This window comes from Panthera tigris, chromosome D2 (genome assembly GCF_018350195.1).
Source record: "Panthera tigris isolate Pti1 chromosome D2, P.tigris_Pti1_mat1.1, whole genome shotgun sequence".
NCBI lineage: Eukaryota > Metazoa > Chordata > Mammalia > Carnivora > Felidae > Panthera > Panthera tigris.
This window is the reverse complement of record NC_056670.1, coordinates 78,470,447-78,497,996: the sequence shown is the minus strand read 5'-3', so window position 1 is coordinate 78,497,996 and position 27,550 is coordinate 78,470,447. Positions and strand designations below refer to the sequence as shown.

General features: G+C 52.8%; 1 protein-coding gene across 1 annotated transcript; it reads right to left on the bottom strand.

The window, feature by feature from the left end:
- Positions 1 to 992: 992 nt before the first annotated feature.
- GPR26 (G protein-coupled receptor 26) lies at positions 993 to 27,125 on the bottom strand. Its single transcript, XM_042960911.1, has 3 exons — positions 26,458 to 27,125; positions 16,600 to 16,713; positions 993 to 1,224 (listed from the first exon to the last, which is right to left on the bottom strand). Exons 1-3 carry the CDS (start codon positions 27,123 to 27,125, stop codon positions 993 to 995), a joined length of 1,014 nt encoding a protein of 337 aa, XP_042816845.1.
- Positions 27,126 to 27,550: the final 425 nt, after the last annotated feature.

The window sequence follows — 27,550 nt, the reverse complement described above, 5'->3', positions numbered from 1 at the left end:
GGAATCCAGTGCCTTAGAATCAACGCTAAAACCCTGCTCAGGCCAGTTCTTGGGGGTGCATCACACAGGATGTGCCGGACAAGACGTGTGCGACACGAGGTGAAACGCCTCCTGCAAATTCAGGTCACGACCAGGGGTGGGGGCACCAAGCAGCTGCCTTCCTCCTGCCTCTCCTTGGCTCCAACAGTTATGACATGTGAATCAGAAGGAGACTTCAAGGTCAGACCTCCAAGAACATTATTACATGTATCGCCTGCCTATTTAAGCCATTGTCATGCTAAGATTGTCTACACACACAAACGTCAGCTTTTGGGGGGAAAGAGAGGGACCAGAGTTTAATCCAATATAACCGTGTCTCAGACAACTGCTTGGCCACAATTGGGTAGCCACGAGTTGCTAAACATTTTCCCCTTGGGCTCAGGGTCCCAAGAGTCCCGGCTGAGCACAACGGAGCAAGTACCAGCTGGATGATATTTGGGTCAAAGCAGCCACCGCGACCATGTGGAGAACAGCAGCCATGCTAGACGTAAGGCCAAACGGCCACTGCCAACCTTACTTGCAGCACGACCGATGTCCCATGGAGACCACCTCTTTTCTTCAGCATGGAGCCCAACGCCTACCGGTTAGGAAGCAGGTGGACGCCATGCTTTTCCCACCTGCCACCAGCACTGCGTGTCCTTGATCATGACTGGACTCAGTGTCACTCCTGGGGAGCCTCTGGGGAGCCCAGGCCCTCAAAGGAGCTTCTCAGAAAGAAAAGCCAGAGGAAGCAGCCACAGTCATCCTTTGGTGCAAAATAGGGACAGTCCAGCCTCTGCCCTTGAGGAACCAGGAAGCAGGCTTCAGAGCCCCTACAAGCCAGGGAACCGGGACCGCTGGGCCGGCCAGGTGGGTGGCGGCTGGGGGTGCCCACCCAGGACCCCGAGCCCCCCCCCCATCCCCGCTTCTCACCAGCTGTCTCCTTCCTCACTCTCCAGCAGGAGCGGCGGCCTTCACTCAGAGACCGGCAGAATGTTCTGGCTGTGGGAGTCGCCGGTGAGGCCCGACGAGTGGAGGGAGCGCCGGTGGAGGATCCGGTTCAGGATCTCTTTGCAGCTTTTGCGGTACTGGTGTCGCAGCAGGGAGTACACAAAGGGGTCAGACGCGGCCTTGCTGTAGGCCAAGCACTTGGACAGCACCCCCCAGTGGGAGCCGATGGGCACCGAGGAGGACAGCTCCACCAGCCTGCGGAGACACGGGGACGCCGTTACTGAGAGCACAGCCTCCTGGCGAGCCTCAGCTTCCCGGGGCTGCGTCCTCAACAACAACGATGGCGACTGCGATTTACAACGGTAACAGTAACGGACGGTGGACATTCGCCAGGCACTTAGTTTGTTCCGGCTACTGGACTCACTGCATACTTTACACACGTGACTTCTTGGACCACCTGCCCCCCCCCGCCCCCGGAGATGTGACTATCTCTGTTTTACGAGTGAGGAAATAGATGTCCAAGGAGGTTAAGTAATTTGCCTAAGGTCTCACGGCCAGCAAATTATAAAGGCAGGATTTGAACCCAGGTCTGTCTGACTCTGGAGCATAAGCTTACCTGAGAAATAGGCTAGTGGCTAATAGTGTCCTGGCCGCAGGCTCCGACTCTCCTGCTGTCCTGCTGTGTGACCCTGGGCAAGTCGCTTCCCTTCCTTGGGCCCGGAGGTTTTAGATGAAAACCGAGGCAGTTAATTAAGACCATCTCTACACTGTAACCAGAAGAGGCTGATTCTCTGCTTCGAGTCCAGCTCTGCCCTCCTGAGAAGGTGGCCTGGGAGGGAGGTCTGCGAATAATTTTGCAACCATTCTGCCAGCTCCCAGTACATCTTGCATCAGGAAGAATCTACAGATGGGGAAGGCCTCTTCCTAGGGTTGGGATTCGGGGGGGGCCCTTGGCAACGGCAGCAGTCAGGTACCCTAAAGTGACCCTCATTCTTTGGGAGGGGACAAGAGGAGACACAGCCCATGTTTCAAAGGGGTATTTTTCTGTAGGTCCCCCAGTGCCCATTGAACAACTCCATCTAATGGTGCCAATGCGAGACTGTGAGGAAATAAAGGCCTTCCTCTGTGTAATGGAATCCCCCCCCTCCAAATCAAGTCCCTTACTCTCCTTTCTCTACTGTGTCCAGCACCGTTGGCCATATTTGGACATTATGCAGCATTGGCACAAGGTAGAAAAGGCCACAGACTGAAGATCATAAGTTACCCTCTGTCCACTGTCAAATGAGGAAATTGAGGCCCAGAGAGGAGATGGGGTTGCCCAGCGTCACACAGCAGATTGTGAGAGAGGAAGGTCCAGCATCTGTGCCTTGGGATCTGGCACCTGTATTCTCCAGGGTGGGGGCGGGGGGGGGGTTTGCAGGATGACGGGAAGCAGTGGTTCTCAGTGTGGCGGGCCGCCCAGGTGAGGCCCCGGCTCCAGAAAGGACTGAGCTTGGGCTGTCACTCTGTGCGGCCAACCTGCGTGCTTTTCCTGGCTTCGGGCTGAGGCTGTGGGGACAAGCTCACGAAGGGAAGGAGGAGAAAGCCGGCGGGATCTGAGCCTCCTGTGCAATGCCCCTTTTTTGAACAGCCCCTTAACGAGCCCGTCTGAAGCCCCCCATTTGGCCTCCTGTTTCTGGCGCCATTGGCTACCCTTGCCCTCTGACCTCGCGGGGGCACGTGGCCTCGTTTCTGCTCATGTCCTTGTTAGCCCGAATGGGGAAATGGAGCTGTTAGCATTTGGGAAAGCTGTACTTTAAGAAACCTATTTTGGGAAGTGAGGACTTGAAGGGGACAAAAACCCTGAATTTAGAATTCACACCTAATAATGACAATGGAGTAGCTGAATGCCAACACATTGTCGCTACACAATGCCACACGGCCTTTCCAAAATGTCTGCTCTTCTATGTGTCGCTGAATTCAGTTCTTTGCATCCCTGGCCCTCCCGAGAGGATTCTTGAAAGAGCCAAGTATCATTAAACCATCCGGCAAGATCGGCAACATTATTATTTTGTAGATTTCACAGGCTAAAACTATTCAGGGCAATGTAAGATTTCACCACTGGACAATTAAGAGATAAAATGTACTTCAATCGCTTCTCGGAGATTTTATGTGAAGTCTGAATCCTCTGCCTGGTTCAGTAATAATCATCGCCAGCTGAGTGTCTACTTTGAGCAAAACAACTGATGTGCACAATCTGTCCTCTTCCAATTATCCTGTATCCTGTGTCCTGTAGGAGGTATCATTATTCCCATTTTACAGACAAGGAAATCAAGGCTCAGAGAGCCAGTGAAACCCGGTTCCACGCTACTGCTGCCCAAGTCCTGACTAAAGGCCACGCTGGGATTCAGATCCAGCCCCGCAGACGGGACCCGATGAGCTCTGCATCTCTCCCAGCCCCGGGACCGCTTCTCCACGGTCACGCGCTCCCCAGAACCTTGTCGCTTGCCCCCGTCCACAGTACACACAATGACTCCTGTTCCGAAAAGCCAGTGTGTGGCCCTTGTCAGGGCCTCCGGGCAAAGAGATGCTCTGGATCAGCACAGGCCTGGACACTGGTGTGGCTGCTGGGCCAGCCTGAAGTGGGGATGCCCCTTCCGTGCTCGGGTGTGGCTGGCTGACCCACTTCCTGCCTTTCCTGTGCACATGGAACCCCCCGCCCCACGCTGTGCACCTGCTGTGGCTAGCTTTGCTCGGACCTAGCTCTGACAATTCCAAGTCTCCGTTTGTTTGAGGGCACCGAGAAGGGGCAAGGATTTCCACATTGCCACAACGGCTTCTTTCTAATTCTAGATCTGGGCAGGGATAGCACGTGGTTCCCTCCAGCTGACCTTTGACAGAGGGAATCCCCCAGCCCATCTCACACCAAGTCTAGCTCCGCTCACCCCCTCCGAGCGCCCTCCCCTCCAGGAGAGGGAGATTGCCAGTTCTGATCAGTCATATTCTCCTCGTGGGCAAGGTCACTGCGTGCTAGAAGGTTCCTGCCATGCTCTGCCTCTTCTCTCTTTAGTGAAAGAAAACTCCACGTGGTGGATTACTGAACTCCCCTCTCCTGCCCCTACCGACAGCTCTGACCCACGAGCCCTGAGTTTAGGGATTATCGGGCTTACGTGTAAAGCAGTCCTTTGTTTCCCTTTGTTATATCACCTCCTGGGTTGAATTACCTCCCCCAAATTCATGTGTTGAAGTCCTAACCCCCAATACCTCAGAATGTGACCTTACTTGGAAATGGGGTTGTTGCAGATGTAATCAGTTAAGATGGGGTCAGACTGGAGTCAGGTAGGCCCCTAACCCAGTGCGCCTGGTGTCCCTATAAAAGGGGGAAATTTGGACACAGATGCACAGGGCGAGAAGGCCATGTGAGGATGATGGCAGAGATTGTGTGATGCTTCTCTAAGCCAAGGAACGCCAGAGACTGACAGCAGACCCCCAGAAGCCAGGGGGGAGCCCTGGAACGCACTCCCCCTCATCCCTGGCCTCAGAAGGCACCAACCCTGCCATCACCTTGATCTTGAACTTCTAACCTCTGGAACTGACACGAGGCATTTCTATCGTTTAAGCCACTCGGTGAATGGTAGCCTGAGGAAGCCCATGGGCATGTAGGAGGCTGTTAGGCAGGACTGGTTGTTGTTGCCTTTAACAGCACAACGTGGCACCGAGCCCCCACCCCAGTCCTAGAGCCCCGTGTGCAGCAAGGTGGATGCCGGGGTTACAGAACCGTGAGGGCACTGCCTCTTCTCTGAGCCTCCTGCCCCCAGCCCCTGACCTTCCGTTAAGCACCAAAGTGACTCTCCACGTACTTACTGTCTGGGATGTGAACCAGAAAGACCTCTGCCAGCAGGCCCTGTGCAGGGGGAGACATTTATGCTTCTCTGCTCAAAATGCACCCAGGCCTCCTCCCAGAGCCCCCCGCCCCCCCCACACAGTTCCTTGTGCATATCCCCTGGGGTGAGAGCCCACACTCTCATCCGCAGGGCAGGGGGAGGAGAGGGGAAGGGGGCCAGGAATCTGCTTTTCCAAGGGTTCCAGGCGACTCTGAGGCAGGTCGGGTCAGAGTTGCTCTGTGAGCCCCTGGGGGCGTCCCAGGATGGTGGGAGGTGTGAAATGCTACAGGGTGTGGGCCCGTTCACAACTCGGAAGCACAGCACAGAGATGTGTATTTTTCTGACTCAGGGCGCTGCAGAGCAGATCCCCGCAGATCCCCTGCCTCCACCGGTCCAATGTGCCCGCCCCCCCTTCTACACCCCTTTGTTCTGCATTTGTTGCAGGGGGTGAGGGATTCTTCCTGGGAGCCACGCTCTTCTCTCTTGGCAACAAACCCTCTGATCTGGGTCACTGGGAGGTCTCTGTCCTGGCTGTCACAGCCGAGGGCTGGAAGCCCTCCCCTCTCATCCCTCCCCTGCAGGCCCCAGCCCCACCCAGCATCCGGGCCAGTCCCCGCCTCTGGAAGGAGGATGGGGGTACATTTGCCAGAACTCCATTCTCTGGACGCCCAGAGAGACCAATGTCTCAATTCTGCTCGACAATGAGAGTCCCCAAAGAAACCAAGTTCTGGGGTGAGGATAGGAACAGTAATACCGGCAGCTGTAGGCCCGGCAACACTTCTGGGTCCCCCAGGGCTCAGTGCTTCGATAGCCACTTCACAGACACTGCCTCAAGCCCCTGAGAGTGCTCCCCTACAGTACAGAGGAGGAGCCATGGCAAAGTGATGCACCAGTCCACATGGCCTGGCCGTGGAAACACCAGGATTTGAAGCCGGGGCTGTGGGTGCCAGGCTGCCCCTCCCACCTCCTGGACCCCGTTCCAGGGTACCGTCAAAGACCTTTACCTTCAACTCTCACACTTCACGTGGTAAATTGGCTCTTTCGTCCATTTTGAGCTTATTTTGTGTCTGGTGTAAGAAAGTGGTCCAGGTTCATTCCTCTGCCTGTCGCTGTCCAGTTTTCCCAGCACCACTTGCTGAAGAGACCGTCTTTATTCCATTGAATATTCTTTCCTGCTTTGTCAGAGATTGGCTGACCATACATTTGGGGGTCCATTTCTGGGTTCTCTATTCTGTTCCACTGATCTAAGTGTCTGTTTTTGTGCCAGTACCACACTGTCTTGATGATGACAGCTTTGCAATGCAGCTTGAAGTCCGGAATTGTGACGCCTCTGGCGTTGGTTTTCTTTTTCAACTTGGCTTTGGCTATTCGGGGTCTTTTCTGTTCCATACAAATTTTAGAATTGTTTGTTATAGCTCTGTGAAGAATGCTGGTGTTGCTAGATTGCTTTGGGTAGTACAGACATTTTTTCTTCCAGTCCATAAGCATGGAATGTTTTTCCATTTCTTTGTGGCTTCTTCAATTTCTCTCATAAGCTTTCTACAGTTTTAAGCATATAGATCTTTTACCTCTTTGGTTAGGTTTATTCTTAGGTATTTTATGGGTTTTGGTGCAATTGTACATGGGACCTATTCTTTGATTTCTGTTTCTGCTGCTTCGTTGTTGGTGTATAGAAATGCAACTGATTTCTGTATGTTGATTTTATATCCTGAGACTTTGTTGAATTCACGTATCTGTTCTACCAGTTTCTTAAATACAGAGAACTAGCTGGGGGTTCCAGAGGGGAGCTGGTTGAGGGGATGGGCTAAATGGGCGATGGGCATTAAGGAGAGCACTGGTTGGGATGAGCACTGAGTGTTGTACGTAAGTGATGAATCACTAAATCCTATTCCTGAAACCATTATTATGCTCTATGCTAACTAACTTGGATTTAAATAAAATTAAAAAACAAAAACAGAAATAAAATATCATTGGACATAAAAATGAAATAAGTGGTAAATTGGCACCCTCTCTTTCTATCTTACATGCCTCCATCATCTCTCCTGCCCCCACTGCCGTGTGCACACGCACACGTGTATACACACACATGCACACTGGGCACCAAAAGCAACACGGGCCTCAGAACATTCTTTGGGAAGCCAGCCTCAGGTCTGGAGAACCTGGTTTGTGATTCGAAGACCTGTAAGTAATAAGCTGACACTTTACATTTTCGTGAGACATGAGAACGGAAGGCATTTTATTAAAAGAATATTAACACTGGACAAGCAACTGCATATTAAACCCCTCTGCCATCTACATAATTCCATGACTTTGAAAAGCCACAACAATGGTGCTGTCAGATCCACTAATGCTTCAAAGCCCCACTCTGGTGATTTGGGACAACCATAATTGTTTCTAAGCATATGTTGCTGCAAAGATAATAGCCTTACAAATGCTTCTAGACATGTGAATTTTAATTCAGAAAAATTTAATTAGAGCTTTTGGACGAGAATCTGTTGCAGATCTTCAGACTCTGCTCAAACACTTGGAAAAAGTCAAATGTGACCTAGCAGGGCTTTGAGGGACACAAGAGCCAGTGTCTGTAATAGAAGGTAGTGGAGGCGTTTGGGTGGCTCAGTCGGTTAGGCGTCCGACTTCGGCCCGGGTCATGATCTCTCGGTCCGTGAGTTCAAGCCCCGCGTCGGGCTCTGTGCTGACAGCTCAGAGCCTGGAGCCTGTTTCAGATTCTGTGTCTCCCTCTCTCTAACCATCACCCGTTCATGCTCTGTCTCTCTCTGTCTCAAAAATAAATAAACGTTAAAAAAATTAAAAAAAAAAAGAAGGTAGTGACTCCTATTTAGAGTGAAGGTGGAGATTTCCAAGTGTTCTCCACGGTCATCCGACATGCCCCAAGGTACAGGTGCCAGTGGCTCTTTGGTTGGTACAGTTCAGGGACCTGTCTTTCTGAAAGGTATTTGCTGCACAGCCAGCACTGTGCCAACCAAGTCTACTGATGGCTCCAGCTGCCAGAGCTGATGGCCTCTGGGTCCTAGTCTAGGTCTACCCAAGCTGCTGTCAGCCGTGTGGGAGGCCAGAGGTGACTCCATGCAAACCCACCACTTCTTCTAGTGAAAGGTCTCACGTGCCTACCTGTCTTCACCTGTGGGTGCTGTAGGTGCTACGCCGGGTTCACACCGAGGTGCTTGGGCATAGGAAGTTAGATGGGTACCCACCCTGCAAATGGGCATCTCTGTATTTCCAGTTGCCTGGTCCCCAGGCTTTGGACATGTAGCATGGCTGCGAAGCTAAATGATTGCCAATAGGCTCGACACTGACCTTTAACCCTCGATTCTGCCAGTAGCTACTCTTGTGACCATAGATAACTCATCTCACCTCTCTGAGCCTCTGTAAGGTAAGGATTCTAGTGCTTACCTTGCAGGAGAGCTGTACTAGGTGCAACCAGGTAGGCATTGGTACCTCCTAGGTGCATTACAGGTGTCCAATGACAGGTGACAGGTGCAGTTATGAAGACTTTTTGTTCTCCAAGAAGGGAAGCCTGAGAACCTATTTGAAGACCCGAATGGTTCTTGACTCAAGACTGATGCTTTCTTACCTGAGAAAGTTATCAGGCGGATGTGACTGGGGACAAAGAGAAGGACCCCCTCCCAGCCCACCGGGTCTTGATCAACTCAAAAAGGTGGCAGAGGTCACAGCAGAAGCCCCCTCTCTTCTCCAGTGTTCCAATTCTGCCAGCTCCCGGGGTTCACCACAGGGGTCCTGATGTTGACCTGAACTCTTGCCCGTGTCCTCACTTGTAAGGCTGGAATGGGTGGAAGTAGCAAGACAGGCCACCGGGACAGTCACTGCAGTGGTGGGAAATATTAGTGTCTCAGCTAGCGGCTCAACGTCGGGTTTAAGTGACACTCGAACAGCTTGCTCCCAATCGTCTCCAAAACTGCACCATTATGGTTCTGAGCAGGTCATGGCACAGCGTGCCTTCCTACAGCCTTATGGGAGCAGAGTGGGAACCACCATGTTCCCAGAAGAGAAGCAGATCAGTGCGGCGTGAGGCTCTGCACAGGCTTTGGTTTCAGGCAGACCTGAGCTGGAACCCTGGCCGGGTCCATTGCCAGGCAAGGCTAGTTCCCGTCTGAGCCTCAGTAGCCTCATCTTGAAATGAGGAGGTTATCGAGGCACGAAGAATGGCACAGCCCCGGGCACAGAGCAGGGACTTAGCAGGATTATTCTAGGAGACACGGGGCTGGTTCTTTTCCTCTGGATTCCACACGGTCAGCCAGTTACTGCCTCAGTGGTTTTGACTGTTATTTCCATGCACAGGAGGGAGGCAGAGCATAATCCAGGAGACATCTAAGCAGATTGCCCTCCCCAACTGGGTGGTCGTCAGCCATTCCGTTGACGACTTGAATAGAGCCAGCATCAGAGGGAAGAGGAATTCGCCCCTTGTTTCCTCCTGCCCCACTGGTTGACTCGAGATGTCTTAGCTCAGCTTCTCCAGCCCTTGGACCTGGTCCAGCCCTTGGACCAGGACTTATACCATCAGCTTTCCCAGTTGGCTGGGCCTTCAGATTCAAGCTGATGTACACACACCAGCTTTCCTGAGTTTCCGGCTTACAGAGGGCAGATTGTGGGACTTCTCAGACTCTTTCTTTCTCTGTCTCTCTCTGTCTCTGTCCCTCTCTCTCTCTCTCTCTCTCTCTCATCTATCTATTATCTATCTATCTATCATCTATTATCTATCTATTATCTATCTACCTATCTATTATCTATTATCTATCTATATATATTATTTATCTATTATCTATCATTATCTATCTACCTATTATCTAGCTATTATCTATCTATCTATCATCTATTATCTATTATCTATCTACCTATCTATTATCTATTATCTATCTATATATATTATTTATCTATTATCTATCATTATCTATCTATCTATTATCTATCTACTATCTATCTATTATCTATTATCTATCTATCTATCTATCCATCATCTAATATCTATTTATTATCTATCTACCTATTATCTATCTATTATCTATCTATATATATTATTTATCTATTATCTATCTATTATCTATCTACCTATTATCTAGCTATTATCTATCTATCTATCATCTATTATCTATTATCTATCTACCTATCTATTATCTATCTATTATCTATCTATATATATTATTTATCTATTATCTATCATTATCTATCTATCTATTATCTATCTACTATCTATCTATCTAGTATCTATCTATCTAGTATCTATCTATTATCTATCTATCCATCATCTAATATCTATTTATTATCTATCTACCTATCTATTATCTATTATCTATCTATATATATTATTTATCTATTATCTATCTATCATTATCTATTATCTATCTATCTATCTATCTATCTATTATCTATCTATTATCTATCTATCCATCATCTAATATCTATTTATTATCTATCTACCTATCTATTATCTATCTATTATCTATCTATATATATTATTTATCTATCTCTCTATCTATCTATCTATCTATCTTCTATTCCACTTGTCTGTTTGTCTGGAGGATCCTTATACAACACAGTCATTGACAAGGCTTGGTAATCTACCCCTGGTGGGTATGAGGGTTCTGGGCCAGGGGCTCACGGAGCCATGTCTGCGCGCCAGGCACTTCTCTGCCACAGCCACAGACGTGAGTGAGAAGCAGGGGAGGACCTTCCTGAGAGCTTGAAGAGCTGGTAGACAGCCCACTGAGGTTGGAAGCCCAGCCCCACCACTGACTCAGTGTGAGACTCTAGGCGATGCCACTGCCCCCCTGCAACCCTGTCCTCGGTTTCCTCCTGGGTGAAGTGTATGTGTGTGTGTGTGTGTGTGTGTGTGTGTGTGTGAATGAGAGAGAGAGAGAGAGAGAGAGAACTGGAGCTGTGGTTCTCAACACCACTCATGACTGGAATCTTCTAGGAGATTTTGAAACCACCAATGCCAGGAGCCACACCTGGCGATTCTAATCTCCAAGTTGGCAAACCACCGTGCCAGATTAGGAACTGAAGACGGCACAGCCCGTGTCTCACCTCCTCAGGCAGGGGAGACCTTCCTTCACTGCGCGCCCCCGCCACTCCCAGCCCGGCTTCACGGTGCCTCTCAACACATGCTCAGGCTGGCCACCGACGCTTGGTCCCAGCTGGCCTGCAAGGTGCCACCGGCTTACGCTCCCTGGATGAGACGCCCACGAAGGGACCTTCCACTTCCAGTACCCATGGCTCTAGGTTCTCCATAAGGAATCATTTCCTGCGAGAAGTTAAATTCTCAACTACATTTCCAGAGCAGGGCCCGTCTTCAGCTTCTTCTGAGACGGGGGCTCGAGTCTACACTTGGAAACCAGCTTGCGAAGAACAGAAGAATCAATCGCCCCCAGAAGCGCTAGCAAATCTCCATGCCAGTGTTGGTGGGGATAGACTGCGCTTCATTCCCTGCATGGGTTATCTGACGTATTCCCTACCAGCGATTGAGTTCTGCAGGCAATCCACATGTGGTTCTCATCCCGGACCCTCAGTAACATGGGACATTTTGGGGCAGGTTCTCTGGGAGTGAGCATGAGAGTGAATCCTGCCCCACTCCGACCCCACCGCACCCCGTGTGGCTGTGTGGACTTCTGACAGTGGAAATGTAGTTCTGATGGGACCCTGGCCATGCCCGGCACATGCCTAGAGCCCAGAGAGCTCCCTACGTGTGATGAGCACATTGGCGTATGTCCATCCCCCTGGGGTGTGCCTGGGACCTCCAGTGACCATCAACACAATGCATCTCACCAGAATCTCTTCTCCCCTCAGTCACAGAAGGGATGTAGGGGAGGGGTGAGGAGGGGGTAGGTGGTTCCAAGAGGGGTGTAACTTCAGGGGGACTAACCATGAGGATCTGCCAGCCACAAACTCCCCTGACACCCCTGGCTGGGGTCTGATATGTCCCCTCCTTCAGGCCCTCCAAGATCCCCTGCCTCAGTGCACCTGTCCTGGTGGAGGGAGACAGTGATGTGGCCACTCTGTATACGCTCCTAGATAAACTCTGATACTGAGAAGGACATTGACCGTGGAGGGAAGGGAGGCAGGGAGTTCTGAGCACTCTTGCAGGGCATCAGGAATGGAGATCCCAGGGGGTTCCTGGTCAGTGAAGGATGAGTGATAAGAGCAGCCAGAGGTCAAGGGAAAGAGGGTGCTGGGAGGAAGGTCATCGACACAACTCATACCCCAGACCTCCCTGACTACAGACCAGTGCTGTTCAATAGGAAGAGAAGGCAAGCCACAGGTGGGAAAAGACGCAGGTAAAATTAATTTTAGCTGTATATTTTATCCCAGATATCACCATTTCACTATGGAATCAGTACAAAAAAGCGTATGTATGCTCATGCCAAGCCACGAAACTCAATATGCATTTACACCTATGGTACATCTCAATTCAGACAGGCCACGTTCAAGTGCTCTAAAAGGACCTGTGACCGGTGGACCCTACACAGGGCTCTAACTGCCTCATGCTGTCCCTTCTGCTTGGATTGTCCCTCCTGCATAGCCGAGCCCACTTCACAAGCCTGGTCCAGGAAGCTCCCTCCAGGAGAGCCACTGGACCCTGTCCCTATCAGATGACATGACATGGTGTTCTGTTTGGGTATGAGGGCCATGTCTACAGGGTCAATGTCCCCTCAGAGGGCATCTCTTGCAGGACCGCACCAACCCATGCCTCCTCTGCAGGGCCTTTTATACGCTGCGCACAGAGAAGATGCCGGAAAAAATGTGTGTCAAAATGAAATGAGGGTATGTTTGCATATTGGATGAGGTTTGCTTAGGATGGCTCCTTTGTGCCTATAAGAAAGCTAAGACAGGAGCCGGATAGGGTAGTGACAGCGGGGGAAAGATAGTGCCTGAAACGAACGGTCCTGGGAAAGTTGGGCAGCCACGTGCAAAAGAATGAAACCGGACCGCTTCCTTACACCATACCCCAAAATAAACTCAAAATGGATTAAAGACCTAAATGTCAGACCTCAAACCATAAAATTTCTAAAAGAAAACACGGGCAGTAATGTCTCTGACATCAGCCACGGAAACACTTTTCTAGATCTGTCTCCTCTGGCAAGGGAAACAAAAGCAAAATTAAGCTCTTGGAGCCACACCAAAATAAAAAGCTTCTGCACGGCAAAGGAAACCATCAACAAAATGACAAGGCAACTAGGGAACGGGAGAAGATGTCTGGAAACGGCATATCTGAAAAGGGGTAACATTCAGAGTATATAAAGAACTTCTATAGCTCAACACACAAAGAACAATTAACCTAATAAAAAGACGAGCGGAGGACCTGACTTGACATTTTTTTTTTCAAAGAAGATACACGGATGGCCAATAGACACGTGAGAAAATGCTCAACATCACCCATCATCAGGGAAATGCAAATCAAACCCACAATGAGGAATCACCCCACACCTGTCGGAATGGCTAAAATCAAAATGACCAGAAACAACAAGTGTTGGTGAGGATGTGGAGAAAAAGGAACCCTCGTGCACTGAACTGGTGCAGCCGCTGTGGAGGTTCCTCAAAATATTAAAAGACAAGTACCATTTGATCAAGTTATCTCACCACTGGGTATTTACCCAAAGAAAATGAGACCACTAATTGGAAAAGATATATGAACACCTGTTCATAGCAGCATTATAGGTTCAACAGTCAAGATAAGGGAGCAGCCCAAGTGTCCATCGATGGACGAATGGAGAAAGAGGCGATATATACGTACAATGGAATATCACTGAAGCATAAAACAGAATGAAATCTCGCCATTAGCAACAACGTGGATGGATCTAGAGGGCATTGTGCTAGGTGAAATAAGTCAGTGAGAGAAAAGTACTACACGATGTCACTGATGTGTGGAATTTAAGAAACAAAAGGAGAAACCAAGGGAAAAAGAGACAGACCAAAAAAAACCAGACTCGTAGGTACAGAGAACAAAGTGGTGGTGGCCAGAGGGAAGGCAGGTGGGGGGACGGATGAAACAGATAAAGGGCATCAAGAGTTCATTTGTCCTGGGGCGCCTGGGTGGCTCAGTCGGTGAAGCGTCCGACTTCAGCTCAGGTCATGATCTCACAGTCTGTGGGTTTGAGCCCCGCGTCGGGCTCTGTGCCGACAGCTCGGAGCCTGGACCCTGCTTCAGATTCTGTGTCTCCCTCTCTCTCTGCCCCTCCCCGCTCACGCTCTGTCTGTCTCAAAAATAAATAAAAACATTAAAAAAAAATTTAAAAAAAAAGAGTTCACTTGTCGTGATGAGTACTGAGTAATGTACACAATTGTTGAATCATTATACACGTGAAACTAACATAGCACGGTATGTTACTTATAACTCAACAAACAAATAAAATTAAAAATTTGCCACCTCCCCAAAAAAGAAAGAAAGGCAACAGCTGGGTAGATGGTGGTAGTGGGGCTGAGGGTAGCTTCACCAGAGCCATATTTTGTATTTGTGAGGTTTTCTCAGCATAGCTTTTTCTCCTTAGTACGTTGCCATTCATCCCCATCAAGGATGAACGGTTCTGTGAATATTTTTAAAAATCCCAAATGCATCAAATCCATTTGGAGGGAGCATATTGCATTGCGAATCTACCATCAATTTTACTGAAACGTTATTTTCTGGGCACCATTAGAGCAACCGAGCTATAATCAGAAAAAAGGAAAATTTTGTTGGGAAATGAGATTAAGCCAGAGAAAAAGCCAATAGTTTAAAGTTGGAGCCACATTACCTATTCTCCTCTGAGGGTTCAAGTTCCCGCCATTAGCCCACAGGTCCCCTTTCCTGTGGGATCTAAGAGGAGGGGCGCCTGCCTGCCCTCTCCTCCCGGTGCCTCGATTTGATCCCCTCACTGCACGCACCAGCCAGTCCCAGGTCGGCCCGGGGGTGGGCGGTGGGGGGGGGGGCTCCAAGGACGAGGGAGGGAGTGCCAACCAACCATGCCAGGTCTGTGCTGCCCACGCTCAAATCCCATCAGTCCTCAAAACAACCCTAAGAGGCAGGCACTGCTCACTTGGATGGGACTGGAGGCAAAGAGAGGCGATATCACTGGCCCAAGGTCACACAGCAGGAAGGAGTGGAGCTATGGTTTGAACCCAGTGGGCACGTTCCAGAGCCCATGCTGGGAACCGTGCTGTGGCCCCGCCCTTGGACAGCAACAGAAACCTTCTCACCTCTGTTACAGCCTGGGTTTCGTGTCCCCTGGAAAACCTGATCTACACAAGCTCTGGCGTCCTGGCTGGATGTGGAGTGCCTAGACCAAAGGTTCTCCACCAGGGTGGAGGCTGATCCCCGGGGCCACGTCTGAAGACATTTCTAGTTGTTAAAACTGGGGAGCAGGAGGGAAGTAGTGGGTGAGTAGGGGACATGGTGCCCTTAACACCCTACGATGCACAGAGCGGCCTCCCCACAAAGGGAGTTCCACACAAGATGTCAGTAGTCTTGCGGTCTAGTGGACGGTTCTAGAAGGAAGAATTGATGGCTCTGCTCTGCCTAGATCAGACCTATCCAGAGACCTGCAGACGGTCCTAGGTCCTTCTTTCAAAGTGAGATTTCGCCCAGAGGAAGCATCTGTGAAAAGACAGTGAAAGACGCTCCAAGAGAAGACAGGGTGGGGGCTGCCGTGGTCGGGGTGGGGGGGGGCGGCAGGACCCCTAAGAGGAGGGGACAGATGCTCCCCTGGGCCAAAGAAAGAGGACAGCACCACAGGGAACCAGATATCAGCTCAGTAGAAGTATGGACGGGAGAAATGGGGAGACCTGGCTATTGTGGGCAAGTCCACTCTGGGAGCCAGTGAGGCCGGGAGTCCCTTCCAGGTCCCTGCCAGCTGGGGATGCCGGGATGCTAGGCTGTGTTCTCTTACAATCTCTCTCTCTCTCTCTCTCTCACACACACACACACACACACACACACACACATACACCCACATACACACCTGCACAGATCCTACTTCCCAGGCTCAACATCCGCTTCCTACTCAAACATCAAAATCCCTTTTTTTATTGTCAACTTCTCAAATAGTTAAGCCATTTCGGATACAGAGTCATGGGGCTTTTTTTTTCCCCCTCCAGTGTGCAAAATTGATTGGATGATACTTTTTTTTTTTTTCCTCCCCCTGGCCAGACCACGGGAAGGAAATTCTGCAGCTAGAGCAGGCTGGCTTTTGGTACACACAGCCCTGAGGCCAGCGTGTCGCGCCCCGGCAGCAGTGGGGGGGTCGGTGAATGGGAGAGAAGGTCACCAGCTCACGACACCCGTACCAGAAGCAGGACACCCCCGGTGTGGCAGAGCAGACGGCATGTGGCCCCTGCTGTTGACCAGGGTGTCCAGGCTGAGGATGCCTGGGGGCTGGGCCGCACTGTGCTCAGTGGGCAGCGGGAACCCAACCGGGGCAGGGCGTTTTCCTCCTTCCATTCTCCCCTCCCCTCCCCTCCCCTCCCCTGTCCTCTCCTCTCCTTTCCTGCCTCTTGGGGCCGGAGCCGAGGCCAAAGGGTTAGATGATGAATGAGCTGGGAATCAGGGGGAGACTCTTTCACCATCCCCTTCGGTTCTGAGTCACCATCCCCAACTGGAGGCTGAAGAGGCAAAGCGCGCGCCCTCCTTTTCACCAAACCCGTCCCGTGTGTCGCCCCCAACACGCTCTCTGGAAACGCGAGTCCGAGAGAGGCGGGTGCCTGCTCCAGGTCGCGCGGCTCCTGCTTTGCCCTCCAAAGCGAGAGGCCCGCAGGTCAGGCTCACCTGGTAATCACGTAGGGCGCAAAGCACACGAGGAAGGTCCCTATGAAGGTGCTGATCTTCTTGGTGGCGCGCTGCCGTCGCCTCTTCTGCTCCTCCAGGCAGCGTTCCCGCACACTGCGCGGAGAGGGGGCGAGAGGGCTTGCCGTTAGCGAACACAGGCCGGGCGCCGCGTGCAGGGACTCAGACAGGAGCCAGACAGACCCGAGGTCAAGTCCTGGCCCCAGGCGCGTGACCCTGGACACGGGCGTGACCTTGCGAAGCCTTCAGCGTCATCGTCTGTAAAATGTGCACGGTAATAGAATAGAATGCCACCAAGGGCTCTTTTGAGACTTGAATGCAAAAAAGCACACAGATGCGTGAAGGCGTTCAACGCAGAAAGCACAGAAAGCAATTAGCACAGTGCCCACGTGCAAATAAACTCATCCTTATTCCTCATGAAATGTCACCGATCACCTGCAATACGCCAGCACCGGAGTCCGTATTCTCTAAGTTATATCCCTAATTCTTTTTTTTAAATGTTTTAATGTTTATTTATTTTTGAGAGAGAGAGAGAGAGAGAGAGAGGGAGAGCAACTGGGGGAGGGGCAAAGAGAGAGGGAGACACAGAACCCGAAGCAGGCTCCAGGCTCCGAGCTGTCAGCACAGAGCCCGACGCGAGGCCCCAACCCACAAGCCGAGAGATCGTGACCTGAGCCGAAGTCAGATGCTTAACTGACCGAGCCTCCCAGGCGCCCCATTAAGATCTCTAACTCTTGTCTTTACCAACATAGATCCTTCCAGATGTGTTTTACCTGCCCTGTTTTACAAGGAAGAGCAGGAACTCAGAGAAGCCCAACGATTTGCTCAGCTGGTAAGTGGAGACGTGACTTGAACCCTCGTCCATGTTTCTCAAAGCTGGTCCTTTCGACCCAGGGGGGGCTGGACTCTGGGCACGCAGTGTGGCATGGGGCTTCCTTTCCTCCATGTCTTCAGCCCTGCGTCTTCCATCAAGAGCCTCAGCCTTGCCTGGAGCCACAGACACTACGTTCTGGGGTCACTGAAGGAGAAGTCACTTGATTCCTTCAGTGAAGCCAAGAGACTGTCCCAGCGAGGGACACGGCCTTGAGGATGGAATCAGGAGCCTGCTGTCTATGCTTCCAACCACACCCTGGTCCTGACTCTACTTGCACTAGGACCTTTCGGGAACTGACATCTCACGCCAGCTGAGAGAAGTGGTTTGCGTAACCCCTTTCCTGCAGCCACGGGGTAATTCATGAGCAACAGCGAGCTGTCCATTACCACCGTCAGAGAGCCAGAAAGGCAAGGCCAGCCACGGGCTTTCCCACGCCCCATCCCCTGGCATTCCACGTGGGCATGTGTTCCTACCGTTTCTTTTTGAAATAAATCACATCACTCCGAAAATGAGCAAGGAGGAAGACCGTGGACAGAGTTGCCCAGGAAGTGGAGATAACCTAGCAGATCCAGGCCCGTGCAGCAGTGACCTGGCTCCACAACGAGGCCAAGTGTGTTCAAGGAAAGCAAGGTGCGGAGAGAAGGTGCACGAGCCAAGTTCCCAGCAGCATTAACGCCGGGGCACCCTCCCCTGCCCCCCGCCAGGACTATCATTTTAACACGGAATCAAAACCCTTCTTCGCCCTGTTTCTGATCACAGGTGGGCAATTCCACATTAGACTGGATTGAAGGCGCTTGAAATTCTTGCAGGATTGTTTCCCCTCGGCTCAGAATGTGGAGCTGGGAACTGGAGTTTGGCTCGGTAGGTACAGGTTTCACACTGGCTGAAAAATGATTACTCTTAAGTCACGTTACTCATTTCTAACAACCAACGTTAGTAACAACCCACGTTCCTTGCGTCTTTAATTCGTGCCCTTTGCAGACACTGTGATGGAGGCTCAGGTGCTTGAGTGTGTTTGATGCTCACAATGTCTCTAGAAACGGAGGACTGGTACAATGGTAGCCTTCTTTTCGGATAAGGAAATGAGGCACAGAGAAGATAAGTAACTTGCTCAACATCACACAGCTGGTGAGTAGTGGTGGTAGGGTGACCAGCTTGTCCTGGGTAATCGGGACTGTCCCAGTTTTTTAAATGGATTGATTGATTAATTGGAGAGAGAGAGAGAGAGAGAGAGAGAGAGAGAGAGAGAGAGTGCGCAATCATGGGCACGGGTGTGGGGGAGGGGCAGAGGGAGAGAGAATCCCAAGCAGGCTCCACACTCAGCACAGAGCCCGACACAGGGCTCGATCCCACGACCCCAGGATTATGACCTGAGCCGAAATCCGGAGTCAGATGCTCAACCGACTGAGCCACCCGGGTGCCCCTGGACTGTCCCAGTTTTAAGACGGAAAGTGCCATGTCTGAGGAATCCCCCCCCCCACCCCGCCCAACACCACCTAGGACAAACCAGGACAGTCGGTCGTCCTAGGGGATGGCAGGATCTGAGCTCAGGCCATCTGGCTCTGGAGCCTTGAGTGTCACCTCCCAAGTAGTTCGGGTCATCACATACCCCTAGGGAGGCATCCAGAAAAATCTGAAGAATACAGCTCATGGGGCAGGAAGACTGGGGGGACTTTGCCTGAGGCCACAGAGCAACAGTCAGTCTTAATCGCCTCGCTTTCCATTTATACATGGGTCTCTGCAGATTCTCCTACCAATGTCCTCTGGCTCCTGTGACATGTGTGTGATATGGGTGGGTGTGGAGAGAAAGCATAGGTCCCTACCCAGAAGGCCTGGGTGCAGTGAGGTAACCGACTCATCTTGGTCCGTCTGGGATGTCCTGATTCTAACACCCAAAGCCCTGCATCCTAGGAGAGCCCGGTCAGTACTCGGCAAACCGGGACAAGGGTCGCCCTAGGGCACAATGTGTTTGGCCCAGTCTCCATAACACAGGCCTGGTTGTTTCAATATTAAGGTATTGCCCTCCAAACGTTCACGTAATTGACTCGAGAACCGTTGGAGATTTGAGACCTGAGCCGGATGTCCTGAGCCATCATGGTATACTCACCCCACGAGAGAAGCAGAGCATTCTGGGCATCCCCTAAAAAACGAGCGCCAAGTTCATATAAATGAGGGTGGCACCGGGGCTGGGCCCTCCTCCCATCTGTGGCCCTGACGATGCTGTCCATTTCGCAGATGCTTTGGAATAACCCCAGTGAATGAAAGAGCTGTGGGTTGGATGTCCTAGTCCCAGCTCCGCCCTCACTGCTGTGTGGCCTTGGGGAAGTCACTCAATCTCTCTGAACCTGGTTCCTCATTTATCCAAGGGGAATCTCATAATAGCTGTAAGCAGAGCCACCATTGATCAGGGACAGAAATGACTCACCAGCTACCAAGCTCTGGAGGAGTGAGGAGCTTCCTCCAGTACTCCCCCGGAGGAAACGAGGTCGCTGCTGCAGGGCTGAGGACCCCGACGGTCTCCCCTCTCTCCCTGCTGCACCAGATAATCCTGCCTTAACCCCATGAGGAACACTTAAAAGCAGATGTTGGCAAAAGCTTTGGAGGCCTTCAGAAGGACAAACGGACGCATTGCAGTGACCCAGAGGAATAAAATGGACACTGTACAGGCTAGAATGATCAATGTCACTCCCGTTCACTGTAAAAATCTACGGGGAAAATTTTTATCTGTTCCTGCAAAGCTTTGGCAGCAGGGAGAATTAAACAGCAAGCACTCTGCAGACATGTTACTTCCGTGGGTGCCCCCAGTTCAAAGCTCGACATCTCACACCCAGAAAGCACCCAGTGAGTATATGTTAGGTACGTACACGTGTACATTTCCTCACACCTCTTAGGAAAAGTGAGTCTCCATTATTTTTTTAAGTGACTTCCTCAAAAGAGATGCTAGAAACCTGTCTCTAAAACAGATTCTTTTAAGGGAGCCTTAAAAGTCTTGAGCCTATTAAAGGACAAAGCACGGCTCATCGATGGATGTTAAGGCCATCACTAATAGTGAAGTACTAAGCATGTGGCACCCGGGCCAGACTTCTGGGTTCAGATCCAGGCTTCACCCTTCCATTGCTGTGTGGCTGTAGGCAAGTCACACAGCCTCTCTGTTCATCAGCTGCCTCATCTCTAAAATGCTGGTTATAACAGTACCCATCTCACAGGCTCCTCTCGAGGTGAACACCCACAAAGTATCCAGGGCGGTGCCTGACTCAGAGTAAGCACTCAGTAAGGGCTAACCATGATGAGTATGTATTCAACACGTTTACTGAACAATTACCATGTTCTAGTACTACCTTGAACTCCAAAATCACAGGGCTCCCTCCCACTACAAAAGTTTTCTTTCTGCCCTGTTTGAGGGAGAGACAGACAGAAACAGGTGCGCCCGGAAGCTTGCCAGAGGGGCTGTGAGCTGATCCTGACTCTTATGCTGCCTGGGTGACCCTCTGTGGCCTCCAGGAACCCGGTGGCTGCTGTCCTAATGGCACCTGGCCATCAGCACCTGGCGGGCTGTAGGTGTCTGTGCTGGATGTTGGCTTCCGGTGAGCATCCACGCGGGCCGGGTCATGTCTCTGCTCTGAGACAGACTGGCTAGACTCCACGGTCACACAGTCACGCGCGGTACGGAAAATCCCCGCATCCACCCAACCCAGCTCACGGATGGGGAAAGTGAGGCTCAGAGAAGACAGGGACTTGACCCTGATGAGAGAGTGAGGTGCCGACAGAACTAGAACCTGGTTGCTGACGCCCAGTCTGGCGCTCCTGGCCAGGAACCACACGGCTGCTTCCCTGAGCCCCTGCAAGGGGACGGACCCATCCTCCCTGCTCGGAGCTCCCCCGATTTCTGGGGAAGGACGGGGGATGGCAGGAGAAGGAGGGCAGGGCAGCAGGGCAACCCTCTTGCTTATCATTACTGTTAAGCGCAGTAGGAGAGCAGCTCGCCCAGAACAACATCATAAAATCATTCCGCTCTCGCTCTCATTTTTTTCCCCACCATAGCTTTGCAAACCTGAGTTCCCTGAACTCTCATAGCCCTGTGAGCTATTGTTTTATTTATTTGCAGATGAGGACACTGAGGGCCAGAAGGGTTTATGCCCTGCCCAGGATCCCACAGCGAGTTTGGGACAGAAATAATGGGGACTCATTCCAGCGCTCCTGACTCTAAGACCTGGGGCGTCTCCCCCAGATCCCACTGCACCCCCACCGGATCACAGAGCAAGAAGCAAGCTGTGTCTCGCCACACTAACGCCTTCTCCGGATATTCCTGGGCACGGGGGTAGTGGCTGGAGTCCTCAGACTCGTGGGCAGAATCTCCAGATTCTGAGGGGTCCCAGATTCCCCTGGCCAGGAGCATTCACCCAGAGTCCGAGCATGTACATCAGTGTGGGGGTTCCTGAGGGCCGCGACAGGACACAGGGCTTCCTTGTGACAGAGAGATGGGCTCTCCGGCATTGTGACATGTGGAGCCGGAGAGCTGCTTCCCAGGAGGCTTCAATAAACAGCAAAGGGAGTGGAGAAGCCAGGTAATGTCTGAAAAGTGAGTAAATGAGGAAGTCACGGCCGAAATCTTCCAGTACCAGATACCTCCATGCCCAGCACGATGGTCTGGGCCTTCGGTGCTCCCCGGATGACTGGAGTCGGTCCTGAGCACACGCTCCGAGTACTCCCGGGGTGGTCCAGATTTGTTTTCTGGGCTTTTAGAATAAAACGAAAGGCAAGGGGACAGGCTGAGCCACGGTGGAGCAGACCTTGAGGCTGGGGTCAGCACACTAGTGCGAAAAGTCGTGTCCTCAGACCTCACACGAAGGGGCCCTGTCCTGGGTCCTGGACATTGAAGGGACGACGCCCCTCTCATGAAATGAAGACTTCATGTGCCCACCCAGAGCCCACAGCATCCATTCTAGACCAAGTACCTGGAACCTGGACCCCACGTACCTGGAACACAGAACTCCCTGCCCAGATGCCCTGATCCTGCGTCCAGAATGTGTGCCGGCATTCCTCCCCGGGCCCATTCATCCTCACAAGGGTGGACGATGCCAGATGCGTGCCCGGCTCAGGGCCTGAGGAGTGGGGGCTCCCTGCGGTACTGGGTAGGGGTGGGAGGAGAGGCAGGGGCTGTGTGCTCGGAGCCCGTCCAGCTCTCCCCGCCATGTACGAGGCTGAACTCCAAGGAGCTCGAGAATTCTAAATTTGAACCCAGGCTTGCAAAGTGTTATAAATGTACACTTGTCAAGGTAGGAGGATAGAACATATTTCATTTAACAGTTTGTAAGCTTAATTTAGAACTTCTAAATATTTATATAGATGGTTTGTGAGCCTCTATGGGCACTTTTGTCCCACCCATAAATCTCAGGGGCAGAACTGGGCACAAGTTCGGACTTGAGCCACGTTCTAGATCTGTTCAATTAGGAAGTGCCCTACCTTCCTTCCCTGGGTCTCCCAATTTCCTCACCTGTAAAATCAAGGGCACAGTGGGGGTTATCTCTACAGGCCCTTGCAAGTCTATGCCACAACTCCAACGCCCTCCAGGGTTGGCACTTAACCGACCGTTGGCCGACCCTGACCACGAGGATAAGTATGCTTCACCAACATTCTGCTCTGTGAAATCACTGACCTGTGCCAGCCAAGTGGCAGCCCTCAGCTGCATTGGGAGATGCAGGGATCCAGCCTCGGTGCCCCAGCCCCTACCTATGTCCCACGTCAGAGGACAGCCCAAGTCTCTGGCAGCACGGGGGACAGGACCGGCTACAACTAGTCCAGAGCTATGGTCTGGGAGAACAGAACCACACAGTCTGAGCAATCAGAGGACCAGGTAGGTAATAAATATTAGGAATTCCTAATTGCTTTATGAATGTCACAACTTGAGACACCACGGTAGAAAGACAGGAGTGGGAAATGTCTCTTGGGACAGATTTAATTTAAGACAGAGGGTCCCCGACCTTTTGACGGTATCGAAACAAAGGAGTCCAGACCGCCACTTGCTGCTACGTTAAACACTCCGTGGGAAGAACAGGCACCACTGGGGAGCTTCCTGACAAATGTCACCCGGGCCTCAGGGAATTGAAAATGGGTCCCTTCTAATTAAGTCCCAGGAGGCCATTAGTGTGGTGGCTGTTAAGTAAAACCTCCAGCGAGTGGAGCCTCCACCTGCCGCCCTGGCCGTCCAGATAAGGAAACCCGGGTTCTGCTGATCCCCAGGTGTCCTGGCTGTCAGCACGAAACCAGCCCAGGAGGCTTGGCTGATATTTCTGGAGGCTTTGCGCCTAGGACCTGGAGGTTCTAGATGCAGTCTTCTCCATCAGACCACACTAGCTGCACAGTTTCTCATTTGTGGCGAGGAAGAGTTTGGAGATGCCAAGAAAGAAGGCTGTGGATCAGCTGTCAGGAGGCTGTTGCCCTCCTCTGTGGCCCATTACCTACCCTCTTGCTCTGGGGACCTGGGGACAGAAGGCAGATTGGGTTCATTGAAGGGACAGTGCCATCATATCTGCCCACTCTGCCATAACCTCTTGCCAGCCCTCAGCCAGTGGGGCCTGTCTGAACTGGCCAAAGGCAATTCCTGTCCCAGAAGCCCTTCCTTTCCCCAGTACGGATTAATGCAGGCCCTGCAGGCCCCATGGCATCAGAAGTAGGAGCTTCTGAAAGCATCCTGGAGCTTAGAAGAGTTCAAGGTTCCCCTCGAGGGGATCAGAGAGAGCATAGGGGACTGGAGGCGAGCAGAGCAGCAGCCTGGAGTCAGTGACAGATCTGCAATGTTTGCGAGAGTGGAGATGGCCCTATATCCTACATGGGCTAAAAAGGAGCCACAGCCCCTCCTGTTCTGGAACATGGAGGGACAGGAGGGATGGGATTTGTACTGGTCTGAATAAGGACAGATTCCTCTCCTGACTCAAACCCTCCTCTACTTAGACTCATGGTTAGGGACCCTGCTATGGGAATCTATAGTATTCAACAACATTGCCTACAGCATCTAAAACAGCCCTGGTCAAGTCTTAAGGATGCACCTGTTGTTGTTTTTTTTAATTAAGTTTTATTTATTAAGATTTATTTATTTCTTTATTTATTTAGAGACATGGGGAAGGGCAGAGAGAGAGGGAGAGAGAATCCCAAGCAGGCTCCATGCAGAGCCCGACACAGGGCTCGATCCCACAGACCCTGAGATCATGACCTGAGCCCAAATCAAGAGTCAGACGCTTCACCGACTGAGTCACCCAGGCGTCCCCTACAGATGCACCTTCCAAAGCAAGGTCCTCACACCCCAGGAGGTCAGAACGGGAACAGCTCTGCAATTATGGCTGCAGAATATTTCCTTAAGCGACACTGAACCATGAATAGACACAGGCAGTGAGTCAGCCCAGGTTAGTGTGCATGTATGTCCCCTGGGACATGTGCACATGTGGTGCCCTGTCTGCTCGACACGCGGTTTACACATGACCACATGCGATTGGGCAAGTGAAGCTCACACATTTGCACACATGGGTTCATATGCCCTGGTGTCTGTGCTATTGGTCATTCACATGTACATACTGTGAATGATTCCATAAGGAAGATTCTGTGGCTAGAAGCTTTGGCCCGGCATGTAATGCGGAAGGGCCATTCTGGGGGGTTGGGGGGGGAAGCAACGAATACATACACGCATGCCTGTGTATGTGCGGACACAGTGAAGTTTAAGGACTTTTCTTTCTATGGCTCAACGGGCAGAAACAACTCACACTGAAGGAACCCTCGCTCAAACTGACACCTCCAGTCTGACCCCTCTCAGTCACGATCCTGCTTCCCCTTGGATGGGGAGGGGCATTCACACCCTGAGGACGGAGCTCCCTCACTGCCCCCAGCAACCCTCCCCCTTAGGAGCTCTCTGTCTACCTCACTTTCTGCACCATCTGGAAGCCACAGCCCCCTTACTTAGGACCCGGGCGACAGAGGGGGCGCCCGTCCTTCCCTGGGACGATGGGATCTAAAACAGCAGAGAAATCAGAGACACCACCAGCCGTTTCCTTCCTTGGTTTCCTACTCTCATAATAAAAACCAAGGTGAGCTCAGGACACCTCAGCTGAGAGTCTCCCCCTTCCCTCCCTGAGATGCTCCCAAGGATGGCAGGAGCTCCCAGGGCGTAGCCGCACCTGAGCCACCCACCCTGATCTGCCTTTCTGAGACAGCGGCACGTGACGGTGGAGGCAGTGTGGACAGGTTTTGTCCCAGGAGCCTCGTGGGTGACGCTCTCCCTCTGCAGGGACCTCCGGGCTCCAAGTCTGGGAGACACGGGACAGTGCTGTCCGGGAAGAGCAAGATCCCCCCTCCAGTCCCCTTAGAGCCCCTCAGATGCTCCTTTAAGGTCCCACAGAGGAAGGTGCAGCCTGAGGACTCACACAACAGGGGATCTGGAGACAGCGGCCGCCCCCGACCCCAGAGAGAGGAAAGACCCAGAAGAGCAGCACTTCCTTGCTGGAAGAGCTCTAGAGGGGCTCCTCAAGCGACTAGGCCACACTCTCGGGGCCTGATTAGAACCTATTCAAGCAGTGAATAGAGATCACTGCCCTCTCCGCAGGCTTTCTAAAGTGAAAACGACAAAGACACGCAGGACTCTCCGAAGCCCGACGAAGTGCTGACTCTGTGCTTTCTACCCCGATGCTTCAAAAACTGCACACACTGTGTCACCCCTGCTTTTGGTGGCCCTGCTTTGTGGACGTTCTAGGCACCTGTCTCAAGACTGGCAGCATTGGGCCCTCCCCCCACCTCAGGTTTTCGAAGAAAGAAGGGAGGCACCGTGGCAAGGGGGCCTGCCCGAGGTCGCACGCTGGGGCGTGGGGGGTGGGGGGGTGGGAAACCCAGGGACCCCCCCCCCCTTCCTCCTGCCACGAGCCCTCCCGGAACCGAGTCCCCCGCGGCCCTCCCCAGGGCCCTCCCCGCGCCCCCCCCCTCACCTGGGGTGGATGTCCACGAGCAGCACGAGCGTCTGCATGGTGATCACGTCGATGCGCTTGCAGTGGAAGCGAGCCACCTTGAGCACCTTGAGGTACGTGCAGCAGAGCACGACGAAGGACAGCAGGAAGCTGAGCGCGTGGAAGGCGCCCGTGAAGACGGCGAAGCGCAGGCGCTCGTCCGGCCGCCGGCTGCACAGCGTGCACGACGCGTACAGCTGGTGGAAGCCGAGCCAGGACAGGGCGAGCGCGGCGGCGGGGAAGGCGAGCGCGTGCAGCCACGTGTAGGCCACCATGAGCGCGGCGTCGCGGAGGCGCATCTTGGCGCGGTAGCTCAGGGGGAAGACCACGGCCACCCAGCGGTCGATGCTGAGCGCGGCCATGCTGAGCATGGAGTTGGTGGCCAGGAAGGTGTCGAGGAAGGCGGCCAGGCGGCACAGGCGGTCGCCGGCCGGCTGCCGCTGCGCCACGACGCCGGCCAGCGTGAGCGGCATGTTGAGCACGGTGCACAGCAGGTTGCCGCACGTGAGGTTCAGGGTGAAGAGCGCGGGCGCCTGGCGCCGGATGTCGGCGCTGTGCAGGAGGCAGAGCAGCACCAGCGCGTTGGCCAGCAGCGAGACGCCCATCGTGCCCACCAGCAGCCCCGCCAGGCCCGCGTCCCACGAGTTCATGGTGCGCGCCCCGCCGCCGCGGCGCTCAGGGCCCGCAACCCGGCGCCGCCATGGCGCCCCCGCCGCCGCTCGGCCCCGCGGCGCCGCCCCCGCCCCGCGTCCCCCCGGCCCCCGCCCCCATGCCCTCCCCCCACCTCCGCGCCCGCGCCCCGAGCTGGCCGGCAGGCGCCCCCCCGGCCCTCACCCCATCCCTCTCCGCGCGCGCCCCGCCGGCTCCCCGGGCTCTCGCGTCCTGCGCTCTCCCTGCTCGCTCTCCCTTTCTTCTCTCCCCTCCGCCGGCTCTCTCCCTCCCGCCCTCTCCCCCTCTCTCCTGGCGGCGCTTCTCTTCCCTCTCTCCCACTGCTGTTCTCTCCGTCTGTCTCTCCCACCCCCAATTTTCTCCTCCCCTCTCGTTCTTCCCCCTCCTCTGCTCTCCCTCTCTGGAA